Source organism: Corvus brachyrhynchos, unplaced genomic scaffold (assembly GCF_000691975.1).
Source record: "Corvus brachyrhynchos isolate BGI_N302 unplaced genomic scaffold, ASM69197v1 scaffold514, whole genome shotgun sequence".
Classification (NCBI taxonomy): Eukaryota; Metazoa; Chordata; class Aves; order Passeriformes; family Corvidae; genus Corvus; species Corvus brachyrhynchos.
In genome coordinates, this window is record NW_008238319.1 from 1,446,150 (window position 1) to 1,469,212 (window position 23,063).

The following is a 23,063-nucleotide window of genomic DNA, read 5'->3' on the forward strand; positions in this document are numbered from 1 at the left end:
TGTCCACCCTGAGCCTCCCCTGGCCCAGCCTGAGGCCGTTCCCTCTCCTCCTGTCCCTGTTCCCTGCCAGCAGAGCCCGACCCCCCCGGCTGCCCCCTCCTGTCAGGGACTTGTGCAGAGCCACAAGGTCCCCCCTGAGCCTCCTTTGCTCCAGCCTCAGCCCCTTTCCCAGCTCCCTCAGGAGTTCTCCAGCCCCTTCCCAGCTCTGTTCCCTTCTCTGCACACCCTTTCCTTTCCCTGCTCCCACTCTCCATTTGAGCTCATCCCAAGCCCAGTAACTTCTTTACTCCATGTTCTCTGGCTCACTCAGGTTTTATCCTGCACCATTTTAATTAGAAAATCTCTGTTTTTACACAACGATTTCAAGGAAGAATTGAAGGAGGAAAGAGCGGAGCCTCTTCCAAGCCACCTTGCCAATAATCCTCTACTCACCTAAGTCACATCAGATGTTCATGGTAGACCAGGAATCTCTTCCAAGCAGCAGAGTAGTCACACCCCTACCTCCTTCAGTGGGTTTTTACTGTGCCCCTGAGGTCCACTAAGTTTCTAAGCCTTGGCGGATGCTCACTGGAAAAATAGGAGGAGTGGCACTCTCCCAAATGCCTCCCACTTGTGGCATCAAAGTGAGATATCACTCTCAGTAAATTTTACAGTATGAGGAATGAAACAGTTAGCAAAGTTGACATTTAAACCATCACCACTGGCTATGATTAAATACCTCAGAGATGAACAGAGTGGTTCACACCTCTCCAAGTTATTGTTCTAGGCTCTTATCAGACTCCCTGCCCCGCTGCATCCGCCACCTTTGCACACACTTGAGATTTTCCTTCAATTCCTAATAGCTGGAAACCTGCTTAAACTGAGATTCTGGAGAGTTTCTGATAATGTTACAGTGGCAGAGAGAGATTGACTGAAACCCTGGCAAACCCCTTGAACTGCAGATTCGCCCTAAAAGGTTTAGGCAGATTAATAATACAGGAAGGGCCAAACTGGCTCCTTGCTCCTCCTCCTCTGATCTCTCTCAGTAAGATGGAGGGAAATGAAACACTAAAGAAAATTGCAAATAACCTGCAGGGGACACAGAGGGCAGATGGGATCACACTGCTTCCGAAGGAGTGCAAAGGGAAGTCTGGGTGTACTCCTACAGCACCAGGAAAATGCAGGCTTTGACCATTCAAGCGACAGCACAGCAAGTCAGGCTGCCCAGCTGTCCTTCCCAAACATGCAGGAAGCACCCAACGCCTTCTCTGCAGTCTCCCAAATTCCAGTTCACGTTCACACCAGCAAACAGACACTTCCCCAGTCCATGGAGGAGGAGCAGACCTGCAGGTGCTGTCTCTTGCAGAGGATGGGAGCTCAGGCTCCTCTGGCAAGCTCGAGCTGATCCTGCACCCCAGCAGCCCCAGACAGCAGCAGCAGGAGCCCAGAGCCAGGAGGGGCTGTCCCCAAATCATCCCCATCCAAGGATGGCAGTGACACACCACAGCTGCTCAGCTGAGCTTCTCAGTGGAAAACCTAACTCATGGTGACATCCTCAACTCCCAAGGTGGATAAATAACGTCCCACATTAGGGCTACGAGCATCACCTGGGATCTGTGCCTGCCCTTCACGTGGCAAATTTAACTTTCATGTCACACACACCCATCAGGAGGAGGATGGTGTTCACCTCCCCACGCACAACAGGATTTTCCAACCACACACTGGAAGCTGCTTAGTTTCCCCCAAAACACATTCTACCACAGCCCTTGTACTAAACCCCTCAATTCCCACCATATTTCCCTGCCCCAGCACACGTGCAGCCCAGAGAACCCCTGCCCCACGCTGACCAGGCAGGGAGCTGGGAAAACCAGGGTGGTTTTCCAGAGGGAAAAGGGAACTCCTGAGGGAATCTGGAATTTTGCAACACAGGGAGAAGCTGCTCCCTGCTGCCATCCCAATGCCAAGCCAACAGCCCACGTTTCCAAGGCACCCTGGGTTGTAAATATCCAGCAGAGGGAAAGCCATGGTGTGTCACTGCCCATGGAAGTCAGGAGCGGGATCCCCTGCTCACCGAGGGGACAACCTCCCCCTCCACCTCTGGAATGAGACAAGGCTTCTCAAAACAGAGTCATCCCGGTGTGGGAACCCCACAGCTGACAGCAGAACAACAAAAAAATGAATTCTGAAACTCTAAAGCAGCTGAAGACACTTAGAAGTACAGTAACAGTAAAAGAAAGGGAGTTTTTCTTTTGGACATGAGCAAGAAGTGTTAAACATTTGCAGTATTTCAAGCAAGAATGTTGAAGGAATATTGATCATTAGATTTGTATGTACTGGAAGCAAAAACTCCAACAGCTGATACAGCATGAAGTAAAAAAAAATATATACTATTATTATATATTACATATAATAATATATATATTATATAACTGTTACATACAATATGTATATAATACATATACACAGCTTATATATACTTAGGGTTTTTTTTTTAAAAATATGAACTGTGAAGCTGAAGTTCTTAAAGACAGACAAATTTGTCCAGATTATGACATCAAAACTCCAGGAACTTGTTTGGATCAGGGCATCCTTATCACAGAACCCCAGACTGGTCTGGGGCCCTTAAAGCCCACCCATAGCAGGGACACCTTCCACTGTCCCAGGCTGCTCCAAGCCCCATCCAGTTCCAGGAATGACATCCACATCGTGGATTTCACAAGCCTGGATCAAGAATCCTCCTCTCCAAAAGAAACCATCCCACTGTGACGTGTCTGGACTCCTAAACCCCGGCAGCTTCCCGAGGAGCAGAATAACCTCAGGTTATTACAATTAGTTTCATCTCATTAATAGATCAATTCCTTTCAAGCATACTGAAACTGGGTTTTACTTTGTTGCTTCTCCTTTTAGGCTCCATTATAGTCTGTGTTCTTAAGTTTTAAGGAGAGCCATCAGTGAGGAGGTTGTAATCTCAGGTGATTAATTGCACAGCATTTTACAAGCTGTAAAATAGAGCGAGATCTCCACAAAGCGATTATGCCATTAACCAGGGGCTCTTATCAGATTTTCCTACAACCACCAGGTTTGTCTGACAGATTGCAAGTCTTAAGTATTTATATATTTCAAAGGTTTACTTATTTTTGTTGTTAAAAACCCCTAAAATCTCTATTGATTCTTACATGCAATTCCACATGAGAAGTCCCAAGCACTGTGGAGCAGAATACCAATATTTATTACCAGACTTGTGCTCATTATGGTTCTCTCTGACAGGGGTCCATTAAAATCAATTTTTATGTTTCTTATGGGTTTTTTTTTCCACCCAATGTTCTTGCCATGGCGTTTATTAGCCAGTTAGGAGAAACACCAGGCACTGCTTTGTTTTTATTTTATTCTGTCGAAAATAATGAGGCCAGATTTAACAACTATTCACTAGTGATAAGTAGAAGAGATTAAATGTTATACTTCAGCACAAACATTTACAGATGGCTTTAAAATTTTTAGAACTTTATCAGTGCTAAAGACAAGAGGAAGTCCCACCTTTGTTCTTCAGATTTAAATTCTTAAAGTAATCGTAAAAGTGCTCTTTCTTGCCTTTAATTTCTGAGCTACCCCTGAGTGATAGACCCTCTAATGTAACAATTTTTGCACATAAATCATGCAGCCTGTGAGGTTAAGAGTTATCAAGATGCCTCTAATGCCTCAAGATGAAGTGAAGTCAGCTCACCACTGAGAGAAGCAAAAATCAAGAACAGGTACAAATTAAAACATTAGGAAAAGGATCTAAACTGTCCAACTTCTGCTGAAGAACAAGATCACAAGAACCTTCAACCTGCAATGTGGCCACGTTACAGGTGAGCAAACCAGATGTTCTGGTAGAACCAAACCAGAATTTTTCACCAGATGTTCTGGTAAAAGAGAAAAATCCATCCCTAAAAATGGCTCTGAGAGCACCCAAATCATTTTCCTACTCTTATTCCACCCCTCGCTGACATTTGCCCTTCACAGGGTGAAGATCCTCCTCCCCTGGGTTGTTCTCCAGGCAGATTTTGCTCTGCAGCCAAGGCAAGTTTCAACTTTATCCTAAATACCCCTTAATTTCCATTCCTCACCAGTGGAAATCCAGCACCTAAACCAGAAAGAAAGTGAAGCACTTCTTTCTGTATCACTGGAGCTGGCAAAGCTGGGAAATCCAGAAGCTTCAGTGTTTTCATATGGGAGGCAAAATCATATTTCAACCAGAACACACATTATGCTTCACATTCCTGATTGATTCTACACCCATTTCTGTTACAAGGAGAATAAAATAGGAAAACAGAAATCCTACAAATCCATGGAGAATTTCAGGTGCAAAGACAGGATGAAAGAAAGACAATGTGGAGAAAAGGAAGTCAAACCTGTTTGAGTCTTGTCAGTGAGAGCATCGACGTAGCAGACTGTGGAAAAGTGGAATTTAATTACCAAACCCAGTTGAGAGACCAGTCTTAGAAAAGTTTGAGATAAGAAGTCTGGATTTTGGCAAAGAAATTTGGCATAGAAATTTAGCATCTCATTCTGAATGAATTCAAGGATCCTTCTGAAAATGTCACTGAGCATTTCCTCACAAATAAGGAGACCTCCAGGATGTGGCCAGGACAGAGGGATTCCAGCAGATTGAACACAACTCACAATGGACAGGCAAATGCACTGATGCCTCCTTAGCCAGGCCTGTATCTGAGCCATCATCTCCACTGCCACGTGGGATCTGCTCCCAGCTCCACAAGACATCACAGCTCTGGAAGAACAACTAAAGCTCTCACAAGCACCACACAGTAATTAAAACAATCAGTCAATCCTGCTCCTATCTGTTGGAGCATAGATCTATGTATAAAACCATAAAAAGAGATTAAGAGTTGTGAGGTGTGCAAGGATGTCTTACCCCTCAGTGACGGATTTATACGTGTGTCAAAAATCAGGGTGGGCAGGAGGTTCTTTCAAAACTTAAATTAGAAACACTTTAAACTGTAAGTGTTTCTTTGATAATATTTTTGATGCAGCAGAGGAATTGATGTATTTTGGAGTCCTCAAAGGCACTGGAGGCTCCTCCTGCCTCTCCCAGGAGCAAGCACTGAGCTCCCAGCACGACTGGCAAAAACAAGTGTGCTCTTAGATCCTCTGGGCAATCTTCTCCCTCCAGCATGAACATAACCACAGGATCAATAGGACATGAACTCACCCACTTGGCAGCACGCTCATTTTGGGAAGTTTTATTTCATGTAAGCCCGTTTCACACCCAGATATCTCGATCTTTCCCACGGGGCTGAGCAGAACCACGTGTTTCTCCCTGCATGGTGATCCTCCCTGTTTGGAATTCACCTGTTCAGGGAAATAAAATCCTCTTTAACTGCATGCATTTTCACCAAAGAACAGGTCTGAGTGGTTTTCAAAAGCAGTTTGAAAAAAGCAAGAAAACAGCGAATTTCAAGTTTCCTCAACTACGGCTTTCACTTTCAAAATTCCAACTTAAAATGATCCATCCTCAGAAGTCAGCACCTAAATCAAAGTCTCAAAAAACCCATTAACCAACAGCACAGTGATCTTCATAAAAACATGAAATAGCAGCAGTTTCACGGTTGGTTTATCAGCTAAAATCCGATGTGTTGTGACACTTATTTAAAACAGGACTGTTGTGACAACAAAGTAGATTCAGTGGTTTAGAGCAGCAGTGTTATGCAAATAACAGCTGGAACACAAATAGAGTATGTCTGCTGGAAAAGAAAACATATGAAAAAATCAATCATTCCTTAGGAAAAGAAGCATATTTTTATTCCCATTGTTACCAGTCTGGTTTTACGATTACTGATAGGATGTAGTTGGAAACAGCTGCCAAGTATTTCTCAATATTGGACAAGACCAACAATAACAGACTTGTCAAATCCATCTTGGCTAAAAAACCCCAGCCCAGTCTGGATGCTGGAGCTGTATTTACAGTTTGGTTTGTACTACCACTGCAGGAGGACAGGACAGAATACCACAAGTGTGTCCACTGCAGCCACCCAGACACCAAACCTTCGGTCCAGACCACAGCCAGGGCAAAAAGTCCTCTGCTCCAAAGAGCTCAGCTCATGTGAAACTGGGAAAAAAGTGACCAGCTGAGAAACTGTGAGGCAGCACAAGGCAAGTCCATCAGCAAACACAGAATAAAAGGCTCCTGCAACTGTTTGGCACGGAACACACCTTAAAAACCACTCACTTCCTTCCACACCTCCCACTGTCCCAGGCTGCTCCCAGCCCCAATGTCCAGCCTGGCCTTGGGCACTGCCAGGGATCCAGGGGCAGCCCCAGCTGCTCTGGGCACCCTGTGCCAGGGCCTGCCCACCCTCCCAGGGAACAATTCCTTCCCCATATCCCACCCATCCCTGCCCTCTGGCAGGGGGAGCCATTCCCTGGGTCCTGGCAGTCCAGGTACAGGACCCTGCACTTGACCTGTTGAACTTCACGAAGTTTCCTGCAACACTGACAGACCAACAAGGTTTCTCTGATTTGTTTACTTCCCTGTGTCCAAGGTTGGACGGGGCCTGGAGCAACTGGTGCAGTGGAAGGTGTCCCTGCCCACAGCAGGGGATGGGATGGGATGAGATGAGATTTATTCCTTCCAACCCAAACCATTCTGGGATTCCACGAATGACAGACCAGGGGTGCAGCAGGAGCCAGGAAGGTCCATGCAGGATGACTTACAGCTGCCCACTGCTCCCAGCTGTACAATAATTAGCTGCTTTCCAAAAAAGAGAATCTTTTCAAACCCCATTATTAAGTGCTGTGGAATGAAGTCACATCTGTGAGTAATATAATCAGTGTGAGAAGAGTAGAAAAGCCATCGAGTTGGCAGTTTTGCCTACTAGGGCAAAAGTAAACCTAACCCCCTGAATTCTGGGAAGCTCTTACGCAATTCCTCCCTTACAGACGCAGCAACCAGAGCAACCTCACTCAGCCTGGAGAAGTTCAGGACCTGCAGGTTCCCTGGGGTTTATTTACTCTGACTTCAATCCTAATTGCTAAATAATCAAATGTTTGGTGGCATCACAAAGAAACTCCTTTCCAACCAACTTTGCCCATGTTCCTTCTCCCTCCTCGAGGACAGGGGTGAACTTGGAGCAGCATCTCGCTGTAGAAGTCAGCAAACAAGCAGTAAAAGTTCACATGTGTGGAGAACCAGTACACATTCTTCATGTTTATTGGTGTGACAGCCCTGAACCACATGCACTGAACCTCACACCACGAGCTCCATGACTATAACAACTTTGGGATCAGCTTTTCCATCAGAACAAAACCCAGGATGCAGGGAGCAGCAGCACACTATCAATAACCCTCTGAGCTCTCGCCAAGTCGAACTAAGCTTTATAGATGAAACCCTGAGCAACTGCAACTCCTATTTGCAGCCTTGTTTCTCATATTCATTGGGCAGCAATATTTAGGAGGTTTATTTTATAAAAGAATGAAGCTGCAGGACATAAACCCACATCCATTTGCACTTGGGTTGGGATGCTCCAGGATGAAGGTCACTGGCAGATCTACAACGCACACTCCTCTGTCCAGATACTAATTCTGTTATTTAGGCTGGATAGTAGGAGAAATTTCCTCCCAGAAAGGGTTGTCAAGCATTGGAACAGGCTGACAAAGGAAGTGGTGGAGTCAGCATCCCTGGAAGTGTTCCAAAGACACGTGGATGTGGCACTTCAGGACATGGTTTAGTGGTGAACACGGTGGTGGTGCTGGCTGGACACTTCTCCATCCCTGGCAGTGCCCAAGGCCAGGCTGGACATTGGGGCTGGGAGCAGCCTGGCACAGTGGGAGGTGTCCCTGCCATGGCAGGGGTGGCACTGGGTGGGCTTTAGGGTCCCTTCCAACCCAAACCATTCCATGATTTATAAAAAATGTGAAGAATTTTCATCAGCTCCTGCATCAACTTCTCCTTCATTCTCCCCTTCCACTTTAAAACCTACAAATCTGAATTAAAATATCTTGTAATTTTGATACTAGGTAGAAAAAAATATGACTTTTAGGGAGGAAACATCTCCTGCCATCTTCTGGAGTTTTCCCAAAGAAATAAAATCATAGGTGCAACATTTCTAAGTTTACCTCACCAGACTGCTAAATACAGAAAACTGGACGACTGTAATTTCATTTACATTTGCACTAACCAGGTCTCACACTACAGTAAAAAATTCAAATATTTCTATGTTCTATTGCTCCTAACACCCACAAAAACTCCACTGGACATTGGCCTGACATCCTAGAATCCAATTCATATCCCTAATTAGGAACAGAGAAATAAAAAATGCAGAGAAATCTTGAGAATCAACATGGTTTAAAAAAAAAAAAAACCAAACTGTAGCAAAGCATTTCCATGCTCCATGTTCTCCCAGAAAACAAGGTGTGCTTTCCAGAAAAGTCCAGAGAGCAAACCATGTTTTTCCTTTCAGTATTATGAGCACTGAATCCTTCCCATCAGAGCCCTATCTCTGATGGATCTCCCCTCCACAGGTTTTTCCATTTCCTTCACTCTGCTTTTACAATATAAACCCACCACACCAATATCAAAATATTAACAATAATCCCCTCTGCATCTGATTTAACAGGGGATTTCCATTAGGCTACAGCATGGAAGTCCTCAGGAATTTTTTTTTCCCCCCCTTAAATATTTCTGAGAATCAAGGCAAAAATAACATATTCAGCTGGCAAATCGAATGTGGCCTCACACACATCCTGCAATTGGATTTTTTTAAACCAAGAGAGTCCTGCATTAATCAGGGAGATGTCCCAGCTCCTCCAAGAAGGGGTCTCTTGATCCTTTCCAGATTAACAGAAAGTGTTAATTGAGCTACCTGTGAATGGAAATACAACCAACAGCAGGAAATTGCACTGCAATTCTTTCCCCCATTTCCCCTGCCTTCTCCCAGACCCCAAAATGGTCCTATTTCTAGCCAAGCCACTACTGCACACTTGGAAAATGCTCTGTTTAGTTCTTCCACACCACCAAAGTCACTTATGTGAAACTGAAGAACCCACCCAGGTGCCACAGGAGGTTTTCCACACAACCTTGCTCCCATGCTGGGCTAGGAGGTAACCACACACTGGCTTCAAGCACTAAAAATTACTGTCAGAGGACCCCAAACTGCACAAATAATTGGCATTTCTAGCCACAAAACCTGAGTTTCTGACTGCATTTATCCAACAAGATCACTACCTGCAGGTGATTCCCTTGGAGGCGTTGATACCCACCCCACCAGAGGTGTGACCAAGCACCACCTTCCTCCTTTGCTTCCCATTCTTCATAAATTTATCCTAAAAACTTCATCACTTCCCAATCTTCATAAACTTATCCTGAAGACTCCATCGAAGTCCTGACATTTGCATTAACAAACGAGCTACGACTCACAAACACCTCCCTTGTTCTGATGGTGCCACAGAACATCAGGGACTCTCCAAAAAGCAGTTCCAGGAATTTTTTTTAGTTTGAGGATGATCAATAAATGCCAGGGAAGCTGCTTCTTCATCCTAATTACAGCAAACAAACCACCAGTCCTGAACTCTTAAAGAGTCCTTCTTTTGAGTATCACCGTGCTCTCAAACCTGCTTGCTATTAACTCAAGTTTTGAATTAAAATTCAATCAAAGCTTCAAATATTGGACTTAAGGGGAATACTTCAGAGTTTGGCACTCTGCGACTTCGTTTCAATCACCCTTCCCCATGCAGTAAGTTTGCATCCTTCTCCTAACAAAACCCTTATCAAATCCCATCAAAGCAAAAATCCATCATCAACCAATGTTTGCAAAATGATTCAGTGTCAAAAGCTGCTGCCACCCCACTGATGAGGCTGCCCATGCCAGTGGGCCACCCATCCAAGGATTTCATTGAATTATAGTTCTCTCAGCATCTCCTTAATAGTTTAAAACTTCCTGTATTTGTTTAACTGGGTTCTGCCTGTTTATTTAAAAGGAAACAATCCATTGTACGTTAAGAATATGGGAAAAGATATTAATAGTAAAGGTAATGTATTTCTGCACATATAGTGCAGGGTGGAGGGTGTTTCCAACCTTATGGGGCTTGTCTTAGAGGAAAAAGCCATTTTTTAGTGTTTCAAAGCACAGAAAGATTTAAGGACTGTGAATAGCACACAGGATCCATGCAACCAGAACAATCTTACAATCTACTCCTGTTAATATCTTGATTAATCATCTACATTTTCACCTTCCAAAAGGTACTGTTTCAAGAGAACAAAGAGTTTATGTTCTACAAGTAGTTTTACTGCAGGGAAGAAAGAAGGGAAGAGTTAGGTGGCTGTTCCACACCAGAAATAGTTTAATGTATTGGAATACTAGTATCACTTTGCTACACTGGAATAAAAGCTAGAGGGAATGAGAAACATTTAATTCTCAGTCTTTTTGCTTATTATGAAATGTTTGATTTCTTTCCAAGCTAAAACAGAAACTTTTCTAAAAGCTGCTTCCCCCTCTTGAAAAAAAAAAAAAAAATCCAAAGATTTCCAACTAAGTAGAATGGTGTGAACTCCAAAGGATTATGTGGCTGGGGCTGCCCCTGGATCCCTGGCAGTGCCCAAGGCCAGGCTGGACATTGGGGCTGGGAGCAGCCTGGGACAGTGGGAGGTGTCCCTGCCATGGCAGGGGTGGGATGGGATGGATTTTAAGGTCCCTTCCAACCCAAACCAGTCTGGGATTCTATGATAAGGATGCCCTGATCCAAACAGGTCCCTGAAGGTTTGACATCTTAATCTGGACAGTTGAAGATGTAAGAAGTCCTGAAAGCCAGGAAGCTTCTTGTCCAAAAAAACTAAGGGATGGCTGCTGCCCTCTGCAACCCACAGGGAACTCTGAGCAACATCACTCATTCCTTAATGGAAAAAATAATTTCTGAGGCAGGTAACACACAATTCCAGTACTGCCACACTCAAACATCACAGTACCCTTAAACATGTGGAAAACTGCCCGCCCAAGCAAAGCCAAGTGGCTCACAGGTTTTAAATAAAGGCAAAAGCTAATTTTTCAGGAAAAGAAGGTGTTGCAGTCGTTGCTTAAATTCAAGAAGAAAGTCTTGGGACAAAACAACCCTCATGGTAGCTAATTGGATTTGATTTTGTCAATATACCTGCTAAAAAATAAAGTAACTTTTAAAATTACCTTTCCTGTTCTAAAATACAAGTCCTTTACATCCTGCAGCAGGTTCCTGTGAACTAAACCACCCCTGACCTGCACACAAGACACCTCTACCCCCTCCACAACCACTGTCTCTGTTGTGTTTATTTCTTCTTCCTACAGCACCCAAAACAAACTTTCAGCTTTCCAGAATAAAGCACTGGAGATCCAGGTCCATGGAATTCTGTGTTTGCTGCAGGAGTAATAAACACCTCCCCAGCTGAGCAGCAGGGCTGAAATCCAGGTGAGGCTCTCAAACAAAAGCTGCACTGAAAGCCTGCAGTGGTCTCCTGGTATCTCACTGCTTCTCTGAGTAAATCTAACCCTGGTTAAGCCAAACCTGTAACTTCAGAGGGTACGAAAACAAAACCTCCTCATTTCCTGGCTCGGGGAGGTTTGGAAAGGAAATGTCAGACAGCCTGGAAGCAAATCCAGGGTTAGTTTGGGGTGATGCAATTTCTTTACCTTCCAAAGAACTAATCCCATAAAAAATGTGAAAGTACAGAATCACGCTGCATATTCTGAACATATACAAATATACACTGGCATAAACACTCAAAATCAGTCCCCCTCTCCCCTTATCCAAAGGCCCACTTCACACAAGCTCCTGAAAAACCAGGGGGATACGTGTTCACATGGAGCAACATTTGCTTTCTACAGCATTTAAAAAGTCTTCGACGAGAGCAAACACGTAATTCTTTATTAAACAATCAAAGACAACAAAAGCAAGTTTCTGTTGTCCCATCGCATTATCCTGCTAATCCTCTTTGGATGGCAACCAAAAGCCCCCGAAATGCCAAGCTAGGGAAGTGCCTTTCCAAGCAGTGGTCGCCTCTGGCTCTTTGGCTGCGCCTTCAGTCGACTGCTTTGGCAGACGGGAGCAATGACAAATTCCCAGCATCCAGGGCTGTGCCTGACTGCTTTATTTTACTGGAAGGGCACTTCAATTGTAATAAACCCATTTTAACTCCTCTGGAAGGGGCAGGTGGGTTACTGCTCCTGCTTTCCAGACTCAACAAGTGCTGTTTTCAACTCCATCTGCTGCTCATGCCAAGGCTGGACTGGAGCCGGTGTCAGCAGGTACTTGAGCACCAGACCCCAGCGGGCTGTTCAAACAGGAATTCTGATGGATTATTTCCTCCAGTACTTCTCCAAAAACAAGTAAACACATCCTGCATCTTTCTCCAGTTATTACTTACGCAGGAAATTTAAATGGGATGCAAGCACAGCAGCCACGTGGCACTTCAACCATGGATACCATAAAAAACCATGTATGTATATATATCAATAGGATATTGATGTCATTTTCTATCAATAGCATGAAGATTAACGCTTGATGATCTTTGAGGTGTTTCCCAACCCAAACAATTCTCTGCTTCTATTTACACTCAGCACAGAAGTAGAATGACATTAAAACAATGGTGTTAATTAGTTGTAAAAATTACTGATCATGGTGAGGACACGGAGTTCTTCAGGGCATCTCTTCAAACTATGGGCTACCAAGGGATATTATAATTAATTACAGTCAAACTGGGTAAGAAATGGAGCACCAAGAGGAGGGCAAGTGGACAGGACAGGGCCAGATATTCCTGGAATAATCCAATTCTGGCAACAGGTGTGTGCACCCCATTAGTGAGTACCTGCAAACCCCAGCAGGAACCAGCCCGAAAGCCACGTGTCCTGGTGCAACTTCCAAGGGGTGTGGAAGCACACTGTCCCTCTCATCCTACCAAGGACCTGCCACAGGGATTAAGTCCCTCTGCTCCTCATTTTTGAAGCTGGAAATCAGAAGGTTCAGTTAGGAGCACTACAAAGCAATGTTATACTTTGCCGAGTCCTTCAGTGTTTTAATGTTCAGTCAAAGGGAATGAAACGCTGAATTTTTCATACTTATAATACATATTTTAAAAAATAATTAAGGAATGTGCTTCCAAACAATTAAAGTAACAAATATACTAAAGAATCAAAAATGAGAAGCCTTGTCTCTTAAAAATTAGAAGGTCCCCCGAAAAAACTACCTTGTTGCTACTGGGTTGAGTTTTAACAAGTCCCTTTCAAGTCAGGACATTCCACAATTCTATGAAATCTCATGCAAAGGGAAAGTCATGGTGCAGTTGTCTGAATTTCCAGATGCATTCATCATTTCAGGAATTCAATTCAAGGTATTAGCTATGTAACTGGTCATCTGTATTTGGTTTTAATTCCCTCTGTGCTGTGTCCAGTTCTGGGTTCCTCAGGACAAGAAGGACCCTGAGGGGCTGGAGCGTGTCCAGGGCAGGGAACGGAGCTGGGAAGGGGCTGGAGCCCCAGGAGCGGCTGAGGGAGCTGGAAAGGGGCTCAGGCTGGAGCAAAGGAGGCTCAGGGGGGACCTTGTGGCTCTGCACAAGTCCCTGACAGGAGGGGGCAGCCGGGGGGGTCGGGCTCTGCTGGCCTTGGCAGGGGCTGCCCAGGGAGGTTTGGAGTGCCCATCCCTGGAGGTGTCCAGGGAATTCCTGGAGGTGGCACTCAGGGCTCTGGGCTGGGGATGGGGCACAGCCTGGACTCGATGGGCTGGGAGGGCTTTTCCAACCTCAGGGATCCTGGGATTTGAAGATCCACTCCTTAAAAATCATCGAGGTGCTTGCTATAAGAGTGTGTTTACACTTTTCCATAAGAGGTTGTACTTTGAGGCACAGGGAAATACAAAATTAACTGCCCAAATCAGCAGTTATAAATCACCTGATATAAATGCACACACACAGTGAGACTGGAGTGCTCAGCTCTTACAGGCTCAGCTTGGATGTAAATACATGGGAACTACTCCAATACAAGGAAAACAGATGAAATTTTAATCAAATGAGCCTCGTATCAGGTTCAGGGGAACTGAAAATGGGCTAAAAATGAAAAAAAAAAAAAAAAAACAAACCGCAGCAGAAGAGTGACTTTAATATTGGGTAACATTTCAAGTTTTTATCACCTAAATCCACAAAATTCCTGATCTGCTCCTGCTTGTCTTCTCTGCAGAGCTGGAGTCAGGACCAGCTAAATAAAAGATAATGCAACTAGGCATAACACAATAAAAGATATTACCTTCCCAATGCATTATTGCTGCCAATTATAAGAATCACTTCAACTTAATTTCAAAGGCACAATCACCCTCAACTGTAACAGTCTCTTTTTTAAATTTCAAACAGTATTACATTAAGGCAATAACTCACCTTCCAGCTATAATATCAGTCTCCCTTATTGCAAAAATACATTTCATAAATACTTCTCATCGACAAGTCAAGCTAATTCAGGTTAATTTTATTGTATTTTGGTGCTATCTCACATTTGTGTGCAATTACCTTTATCATTTTATTGCCGTGCCAGAAAGTAATCAGAACAATTATTTGAAAAAGGAGGGGTATAAATTCTAAATCACACCTGCTGGCATTTTTGATAAAATAGCAGCTTTATCTCAGGAAGTGGCAGGGACATGGGATAAATCATGCATCAGTCAAGTGTAGCTGACCCCCAAGTGCATTGCACAATATCAGGAGTGCTTCAAAAGAAACTTTCCTATATAATCCATCATTCTTTATAATACCAAAATAGCTCTACCTGAAGAGTAGGAGCTGGAGAATAATAACAAAATAAATCTAAGCAATATGAACAAAACCATTAATAGTGCTCCTTAAGCTGAAGGAGAGTCAGGAATCTTGAGTTGTGTGTGAGGAAAGAACTTCACCGAAATTTCTGAAGTGAGCAGAGCAGCAAAATGTGTATTAGGAATTCACTAAAACCACAAAACACAGGGAAATAAATGTGCACAGAAGAGGTGCTGGAAAGACTTGTGTAAAAATACATGAGTGTAGTCTTGGCACACACACATCTGGATTTTCCTGCAGTTATCCATCCCTGCCTGATTTGGGATAAGGGCTTCACTACTAACAGAGCAAAGCATCAGGGTCAGTACAAGAATCTACTTACAAGTTCAAATTTAATCCAGAGAGGAACACAATGGCATTTAGAATCTTCTAACGAAATTCAGAAATTGCCACACTGTCCTAAGAACACCAATCCCCCCTCAAAATTCCTAAATCTGGAGATACCCTGAGGTTTGGTCACCCAGAGCCCAGCCACCTTTCAGCCTCTTCCACCCAAAGCCAAACTCATCTCCGGTCACTGGAACAAAATCAGGGATGGAGCGGGAGGCGCAGACAGTGATTACAGAAAATTCCCACATCTGCCTGCTTCCCAAACCATTTCTCAGCAACCTGCTTAAAAACTGTTCAGCACATTGCACGGGTGATAATTGATTCCTGCAAAGCCCATGGCCAGGCACACGCTGGGTGTCACCCCAACACGGGGCTGTGCAAGCTGATCACACACTAAAACCAGCCCGAAAATCACCAACTACATCAACACATGAATATTTAACAGGCACCCAGAGCACAGGCAAGTGTCTGCTCAGTCCCCACAGCAGAGTTGGGCTGTTTTACCTCAAACCTTCTGTCTTCCCACATATCAAAAGGGGAAAACTCCCCATACAGCTCAAGCTGCACCTTTCAACTCCATGTGAGAGTTGGGGAAATGAAAAGGTTAGATAATAAATTATTAGTTTCATGTCACTTGCCTGCTATATCACACCTAGCCTGCAATGAGAGGGAACCAGGGATTCTTCCTACCAAGTATTTCTCTGCTGAAAGATGTTTGCAACTGGAAGATGCATAGATATCACTGAAGAGATGATTGTTCAAAAGAAACAAGTGAAGCAAGAATTTATTTACCTGAATTTCTTCCTCAACCATTCCGTTTTAAAAAACAAAACCAATTTGCTTCTGTAGAAAAGAGGTAAACAACACAAACCAGCAAAATACTCCTTTGCTAAGCCACATGACATTATGTAAAGCAGATTAAAACCACAAGAGATGCCACTATTAAGACATTTAGAGCAGGGACAGAAGTTGCCAACAGGAATAGTTAGGAATGCAGGTGTGCTTGTACCAGAAATGTTTTCCTAGAGGAACATCACTAATGCTACAAAAATAGATATTCCACACACAAAAAAAAGGCGTTTGTGTCTTCAAAGTTCATCTCAGCTATTTCAGGGAGACAGCTATAGACTAAAATGTGTTGATGCCCTTCTTTCAGCAGCATAAACTGTCTGAATATTTGGATAAACATCCAGGTTTCCTTGTTTTACTATAATGTCACTGACCTACACTTACATCCCTGAAACATCAAGCCTCAAAATTAAGCCTGTTTTTCAGGGAGGTGTTTATTATTAGGGAATGCAAACAGCAACACAATGGAGAGAGTAGCTCTGTCCTGTTATTTATGCTCTGTGGCAGATGGATACGTGCTGGGGAAAGGTCCACTGATGCCTGTTACCAACCATGACAGAGCTACAGAGATTTACAATGCAGCATCAATCTTGTCAACTGGATTCCTAATCCTGACTGCTGGGCACTGGGGAAAAAACAAACTATGTTACGTGAACTCTTTTGTAATGCTGGACTTCCAGTGGACACCTCAACGCAAAGGGACTGCACTGGGAACTTACTTTTGGAATGAGCCTCGGTGCCATCGTGGAAGAAAAGGCTCCACCTGGAAGGAAAAAAAAAAAAAAAAATTTCCAGTTAGTTCATTAAATTTGAATTCCACAGGGAGAGCTGAATATCCGGAATATCACTTCTCCTACAACCACCTCTGTATCAGTTTTTAAATGAGCTCTAAGTTTCAGTACACAGAATTTCCAAAGGGAGTCTGGTTCTTTACAAACAATGTTGAATTTTAATGTTAAGTCACCCACTCGTCATGAGTCAAACAAAAAAATCAACAGATGGCACATTGAAGAGTTCTTCCACAACAAGCACTGCACAACTCTGATATTTGGAATAAGAATGCCTCAAAAGATAAAAGTATTAATTGAATAATTTTTTACAGGCTGTCATGTACTTCTAAGCGACTGAGTAAAATAAAGAGCCTTTTGTAATTTAGGAAATGCCACATTTTAAGGCATGAAAGTGATTTTAAAGCAAGTGATCGTGATATATTCTGTGTTTAAAAGCACAGATTTCACACCACTGCGTACCTAAAACATTTTAGCTTCAATTATTATAATTCTAGCCTTTAACATCATTTATATAATTAAGAAATACAACTGGTTCCTTGCTGCTCTCCCCCTGGAAACAAAGGATATTTCTTACTTCTTTGGCATTTAGCTCCCCCCCCATGGTTTTTTTCAGTGCCACTTAGCTAAGGTCACTCTGGCTTTGAAAGACGTGGTATAAACACTGCATTTTTTTAAAATCAGGGAGATTATGTGCCAAACCTCAGCTTCAGAACCCTGCCTCACAGCCAGCCTCAATGGGAACTGCTCCTCTTCCATCAGGGAACTCGCTCCAGCATGGGCAGGGATAACTGTATCCACTTCAGGAACGGTAAATCTCTTAAAAATGAAATTCCATGAACATGCCAGGCTCTCCAAGACCTCTCCAACATGAAGTCCACTGACAGAACACACGGCCACTTCCCAACCACTTCAAAGCAAACAGCAACATTTACTCTTAATATTGCATCTTCCTTATTTAAACTGTTTAAAATTAAGAGGAGTAATTAGTATTTTAACTGTAGCAACAAGGCAGGCATTGCAAAGAGAACTCACTGCATTTTTAAATGCAGGTCAGGCAGATGAGCAATTTAATAGCACTACTTAAAATATCTGCCATAGAGCTAAAAATAAAATGGCAATTTATTTCTATCATCAGTTCAGAGTGTGTCTTTCAAAGCACCCAGCAACGCTCAGGTTTTTCAGATCTTCCTGAAGGGTAAAGCTGAACTTTCTGCCTCAGTAATCAGATTTATCCAGAAGCTCATTTCAAACCCTGGTTGAGCTCCATCTGCTCACCCAACAAGGCTTTCCTTGGCTGACAAGAATCTGGGCAATGCCAGTAATGTCCAAGCCATGGTGGTTAAAAGACCTACGACCTGAAGCCAGATTGAGGAAACCCAAATTTTCCAAGCCCTTGGAAAGTCCAAACCATCACTCCAAAAAGCACCTCAACCTTGCAAAGACTGTCTTTTTGGAGGAGGTCAATACTTCACATGGAGCTGAAGGGCTCTCCTAAGGCTGACTTCGAAGGCAAGAAGCCAAAACCTCTTTGGAACGACACACACTGACCAAATTCAGTGACACCATTTCCATGGTTGAGACTCCAGAATCAAACCTCAAAGAACTGAAACCTTCATGCCAGCAGTCGCTTCACCAAAATGGAAAATCCCCTCCTCTACTTGCAGAGTGGGATGAACTGAAGGGATTAACGAGTAGTACAGAAAAAAAACCACAGAGTAATCTGTCAACATCATCACCAGGTCAGAGCTGCCTGAGAAGGACCAGGGATGTCCACCTTCATCTCTCCTGCCTCAGCCCACCTAGGCCATTCCAGCAAGACGCTCCTAAGTTCCCCACAACCTCTGCTCCCACCCAGGAGCTGTGCAGTGCAGGAAGCAAATACATCCCATCCCACCCTGTGAGCATCCCAAACCTCTGGGTATGTCAACAGACCAAAACCATAAAGAAAAGTCAGAGGTGACATCAAAAACAGATCCTTGAAGGGCAGGAAATTTTCGAGCCATGTTCTGCTGGTGATCTAGAACAGAAGTCCTTGGGCTTTGAGATACTTCCCTGCCTCTTTTCCCACAGGACTGCAGCCTGATGAGTGCATGTGATGGCACTAAGAACTCAGATTAATAAAAAGTATTTTTTCTCAGTTCATCAACTTTTAAACACTAAAGGAAGATTCTCCTTGAAGGGTAAGTCCATGGGATCCTCAACAGAACACTCTGGTTCAGCACCAAAATTAAAAACCAGCCATTACACCAAGTGACTACACGAACAAAATTCCATACGAAAACATTTAAAGTACATTAGATTTTTGGTCAAGATGAAAGCCTGGAAAAAAAAAAATCCAGCAATCTATTCTAATTGGGTTCCCATGGTAACTGTACAATTGGGTTTTTCAGTATAACATCCCAAAGGCCCAATGCACACTTGTAAAATATACTTCAAACAGCCGGAATTGTTTTTACATTACAGCACTCCCAGGAAGATCAATTACTATACATCCCCACCCTAACTATTAGTGGCAGGAGATGTTAACACTATTGGCCATATTAACATAAGTCATGTAAAAAACCCCACATATCACCATCATTATATAAAACTAATTACACACTTCAGATTCATCAAACACGTTCCGAGTAATAAACCAATACCAGGCTTGTCACCAGATCATGTTTACTGAATGTAAGAAATCAACCCCAAATATATGCCAAGCCATTTTTGCTTCTCATATTGATCCCAAGGATAAACAGAATCCATCATTAATAATTACATTATAAGATGACCCAGAGGGTTAATCATATTCTTAGAAAGTCTCGCTATGGAATCAAATATAATGGCACAAAAAGGCAACTGAAAAGCATTTAAATCCAGGGCCAGGTGCATTAGCAGTAATATAAAATAAAGTACATTAAACTCATGCAATCAGTGAAAATAGTACAATTGGTATGTTTTAAAAAAATAATAAAACAACCATTTTTTACTTCCCTGGGAGGGTGGGCAGGCCCTGGCACAGGGTGCCCAGAGCAGCTGGGGCTGCCCCTGGATCCCTGGCAGTGCCCAAGGCCAGGCTGGACATTGGGGCTTGGCACAGCCTGATCTAATGGAAGGTGTGGGAGCAGATGTTCTTTAAGGTCCCTTCCAACCCAAATCATTCTGGGATTCTACGATTTATTTTAAAAGTTTGTTTCAGATGAAGCACTTTGCCTTGTTGGACCTCAGTTTCACCTTCTTAAAGCACAACCCTGGCCATAGACCCAGACTTTACTTCCATCCCACTGTCTAAACCTCAAAGTTAAAAGGAAACAATGATCCAGGCTGACTAAGCTGGATTCAAAACCAATTAATTCCTTTACATCCCAGAAAAAAAAAACCCACCAAAAAACCCCAAACCAACAAGTGTGGTTGTTAAATTCCATCAACCAGAAATCTTCATATTTCATGAAGTCAGCCAAGAACCAGAGGTATTTCTGGTGTCAACAGGAGACTGTGCAAGGGATTTCCCTTTTGCCCCCACCCTTTCCACTGCGTCCCATCTGCTCATCCTTAAACCCAGCAGAGCACAGCGAAGGGAATATGAAGTTGTGGGAATTGTTTCTCCAGGACACAAGTGACAGCAGAAGTGTCCTGTCCCCAGCAGCAGCCCACAGCTGCCAAGGCAGGCTCGTGCTGCCCATGTACTGCCAGATGCTGAACATGCATCTGCTGGTTTTATTATGTGAAACAGAAAAATTAATCTTTTAACAGGGCCTTAAGTATACTTTAGGTGTTTATTAAAAAGTGTAACTAATTAACAGACCTTCTGCACACTTGAATGTACAAACAAGCCAAGATAAGAGCGCTGTTTGCCTTGTGCTGACTGATCTAAAGCACTCCGATAATTTCAGTATTGCTGCTGATGATTATGCAGCAGCAGCACTGACAAGACAGCACTAATTCTTGCTATCTGCTAATGCAGGGTTACCTGGAGGGACCTAAATCTGCAGGTGGAGCATGGAGATGGCAGGATCCACACAACAAAAACAACTCTGACTCCAGTGGGCTGTGCTAATATATATATTAAAATACTGATTGCATTCATCTGCACTAAAAAGGGGCATTTGTATAAAAATGAAAAGCTAAAATGCCTCCATCAGATCAAAACTCAAATTATTATTTATTGCCCACTACCAAGCTGCTCAAGACTCCAGGCCACTGGTCAATGCTGCTATTTTAATATTCAACTCCTGTTTCACTCCAAAAGCAGAGAAGAAGTCAGAACCTTTGTTTTAATGAACTCCCCTCTTCTTCTTGGCAATTAAAGGTGATTTGTTCAGGTGTTATTAATCACCTTCAGAACCTCAGCTGCATGTCCAAGGTTTACAAGTGACTTGAAAAGATACCTGAAATTATCTGTATCATTTAATCTGGCCCAGGACAAACTGACAGCAGACAGTCCTGAGAGCTATCAGGACTTGGCACTTTAGCTCTGCTCATACAAAGCAGTAAACAGGGAAACAACTCAGAACAGGATTACTAAAAAGCATCAAAATAGCGACATATTCCAGACAACTTTTCCAATTACCCAACTTCATTAGAATCCAAACCCACACAAGCTTTACTGGCTTTCAAATACATTTCAAGCAGTTGCCTGGACCACACGCAGCTCAGTTTTAAAACTGCATTTTGCATTTATGAAAGGTGCTTCAGCACAGGATTGGTTTTATGGTTTGGTTGTTCCTCCAGCTGTGTGTTTAACTCCTGCTGGCCCAAGCACACCTGTGCTGGGTGATAATGTCAAAAATACAGGTGACTCAATTTAATACAGGTTTTTCTTCCATTAGGAAGATTTTACCCATTACACCCTCAGATAAATTAGCACCACTGCCAAGCAGCAACATTCCCAGCTATCAGCAGAGGGAGGAAATTCAGGTGTGGAATTCTGCTGTAAGGACACCAAGCCTTTCACTTTTCAACTACAGCATTAATGAAGTTAAAGCTCCCAAACCCACCCCAAACACATGCTGAAACCTGTCACTACCTAAAAGATTCCAAACCTCCCAAAATTAAAACTTTATCCTCCATTTTCCCACTAGTTACATTCTCCTCACCAGCCCAGATACCTTATGAACACTGGGTAAACGAGAGAATTGCACAATCCGTCAATAAAATAAACGTATTTTCAACTCCTGTCCAGATGACTCAAGTTGTCAGTAAAAACTGCCACCAGCGCTGCGCTTGCAGAAAAATGTCCATAAATGCATTATTGCGACTGGCAGATCGATGTCCATAATAAAAACAAATAGAGTTAACAAGTGCTGGCTCCTCCGAGTTATGCCACGGCTGGGATGTGTTTCCAGCTTCCCCGACAACTTCTGGGAATGGGCAGTGCAGAGAGAGGCACCTGCTGTCTGCTCCAGCACCAGAGCAGGGAGCATCCTGATGCAGGAAATCTCTGAAGTATTAGAGGGAATATTAAAGCCTTCACCATGGATTTAGAAGTTTCACACGCTCAGAATTTGACGTGGGAACAGAGCCCCTGCTCAAAAGGCTCAACCACCTGCCCATCATCATCATGCTGGGAAGGAATTGTTGCCTGGGAGGGTGGGCAGGCCCTGGCACAGGGTGCCCAGAGCAGCTGGGGCTGCCCCTGGATCCCTGGCAGTGCCCAAGGCCAGGCTGGACATTGGGGCTGGGAGCAGCCTGGGACAGTGGGAGGTGTCCCTGCCCGTGGAAGGGGATGGTCTTTAGGGTCCCTTCCAGCCCAAACCATTCTCTGATGCTGCTCTGTGAACGATGAAATGAGAGATGTTAACAACTCACAAGCAGAAAGGCTTTTTATTTCAGAAATTAAGTGTCATTTAGGTCAGCAGTGTCCCAGGCAGAGCAGCTGACTGCTCTGGAGGCTGCTGTTTAATTTTAAACAGCCCAACACACCTGGACCTCCCATTTGTTCCCATGAAGCTCTTACAGCACCAACACCCGAACAACCACCCTGCTGAAACCACCCTGTAGCCACCAAAAGGTGAGGACATCACCAGAGGTGGAGGACAAAGCTGACAGGGAATTATGCACTGCCAGACCAGTCAGCACCCTGAGGGTTAATTCACATGCATCAGCTGCTCTCACTTCTCCAAAACCCTTATTGTATAGGAAAAAAGCCACTACAAAAAGAGCCATCCATGACCTTGACACGTTCTCCTTTGCATTTTTGGCATCACTGCTTCTCCTAGGTGTTTCCCCTGTCACCAGCCAGTTTAACCAGAACTGCTCAGGTGCAGCCTTTCCACCTTCCCATAAAAAACCTTCCTGCTTTTCCTGCACAAGTCCTT

General features: G+C 43.6%; 1 protein-coding gene across 1 annotated transcript in view; it reads right to left on the reverse strand.

The window, feature by feature from the left end:
* MGMT (O-6-methylguanine-DNA methyltransferase) overlaps window positions 1–19,666 on the reverse strand; it is a 134,743-nt gene extending 115,077 nt beyond the window's left edge. Inside the window, 2 exon segments of the mRNA XM_017733859.1 lie at window positions 5,189–5,328; window positions 16,693–19,666. Of these exon segments, the coding sequence (XP_017589348.1) occupies window positions 5,189–5,328; window positions 16,693–16,716 (164 nt within the window). The 5' untranslated portion in view covers window positions 16,717–19,666.
* Between the last annotated feature and the right edge of the window lie 3,397 nt (window positions 19,667–23,063).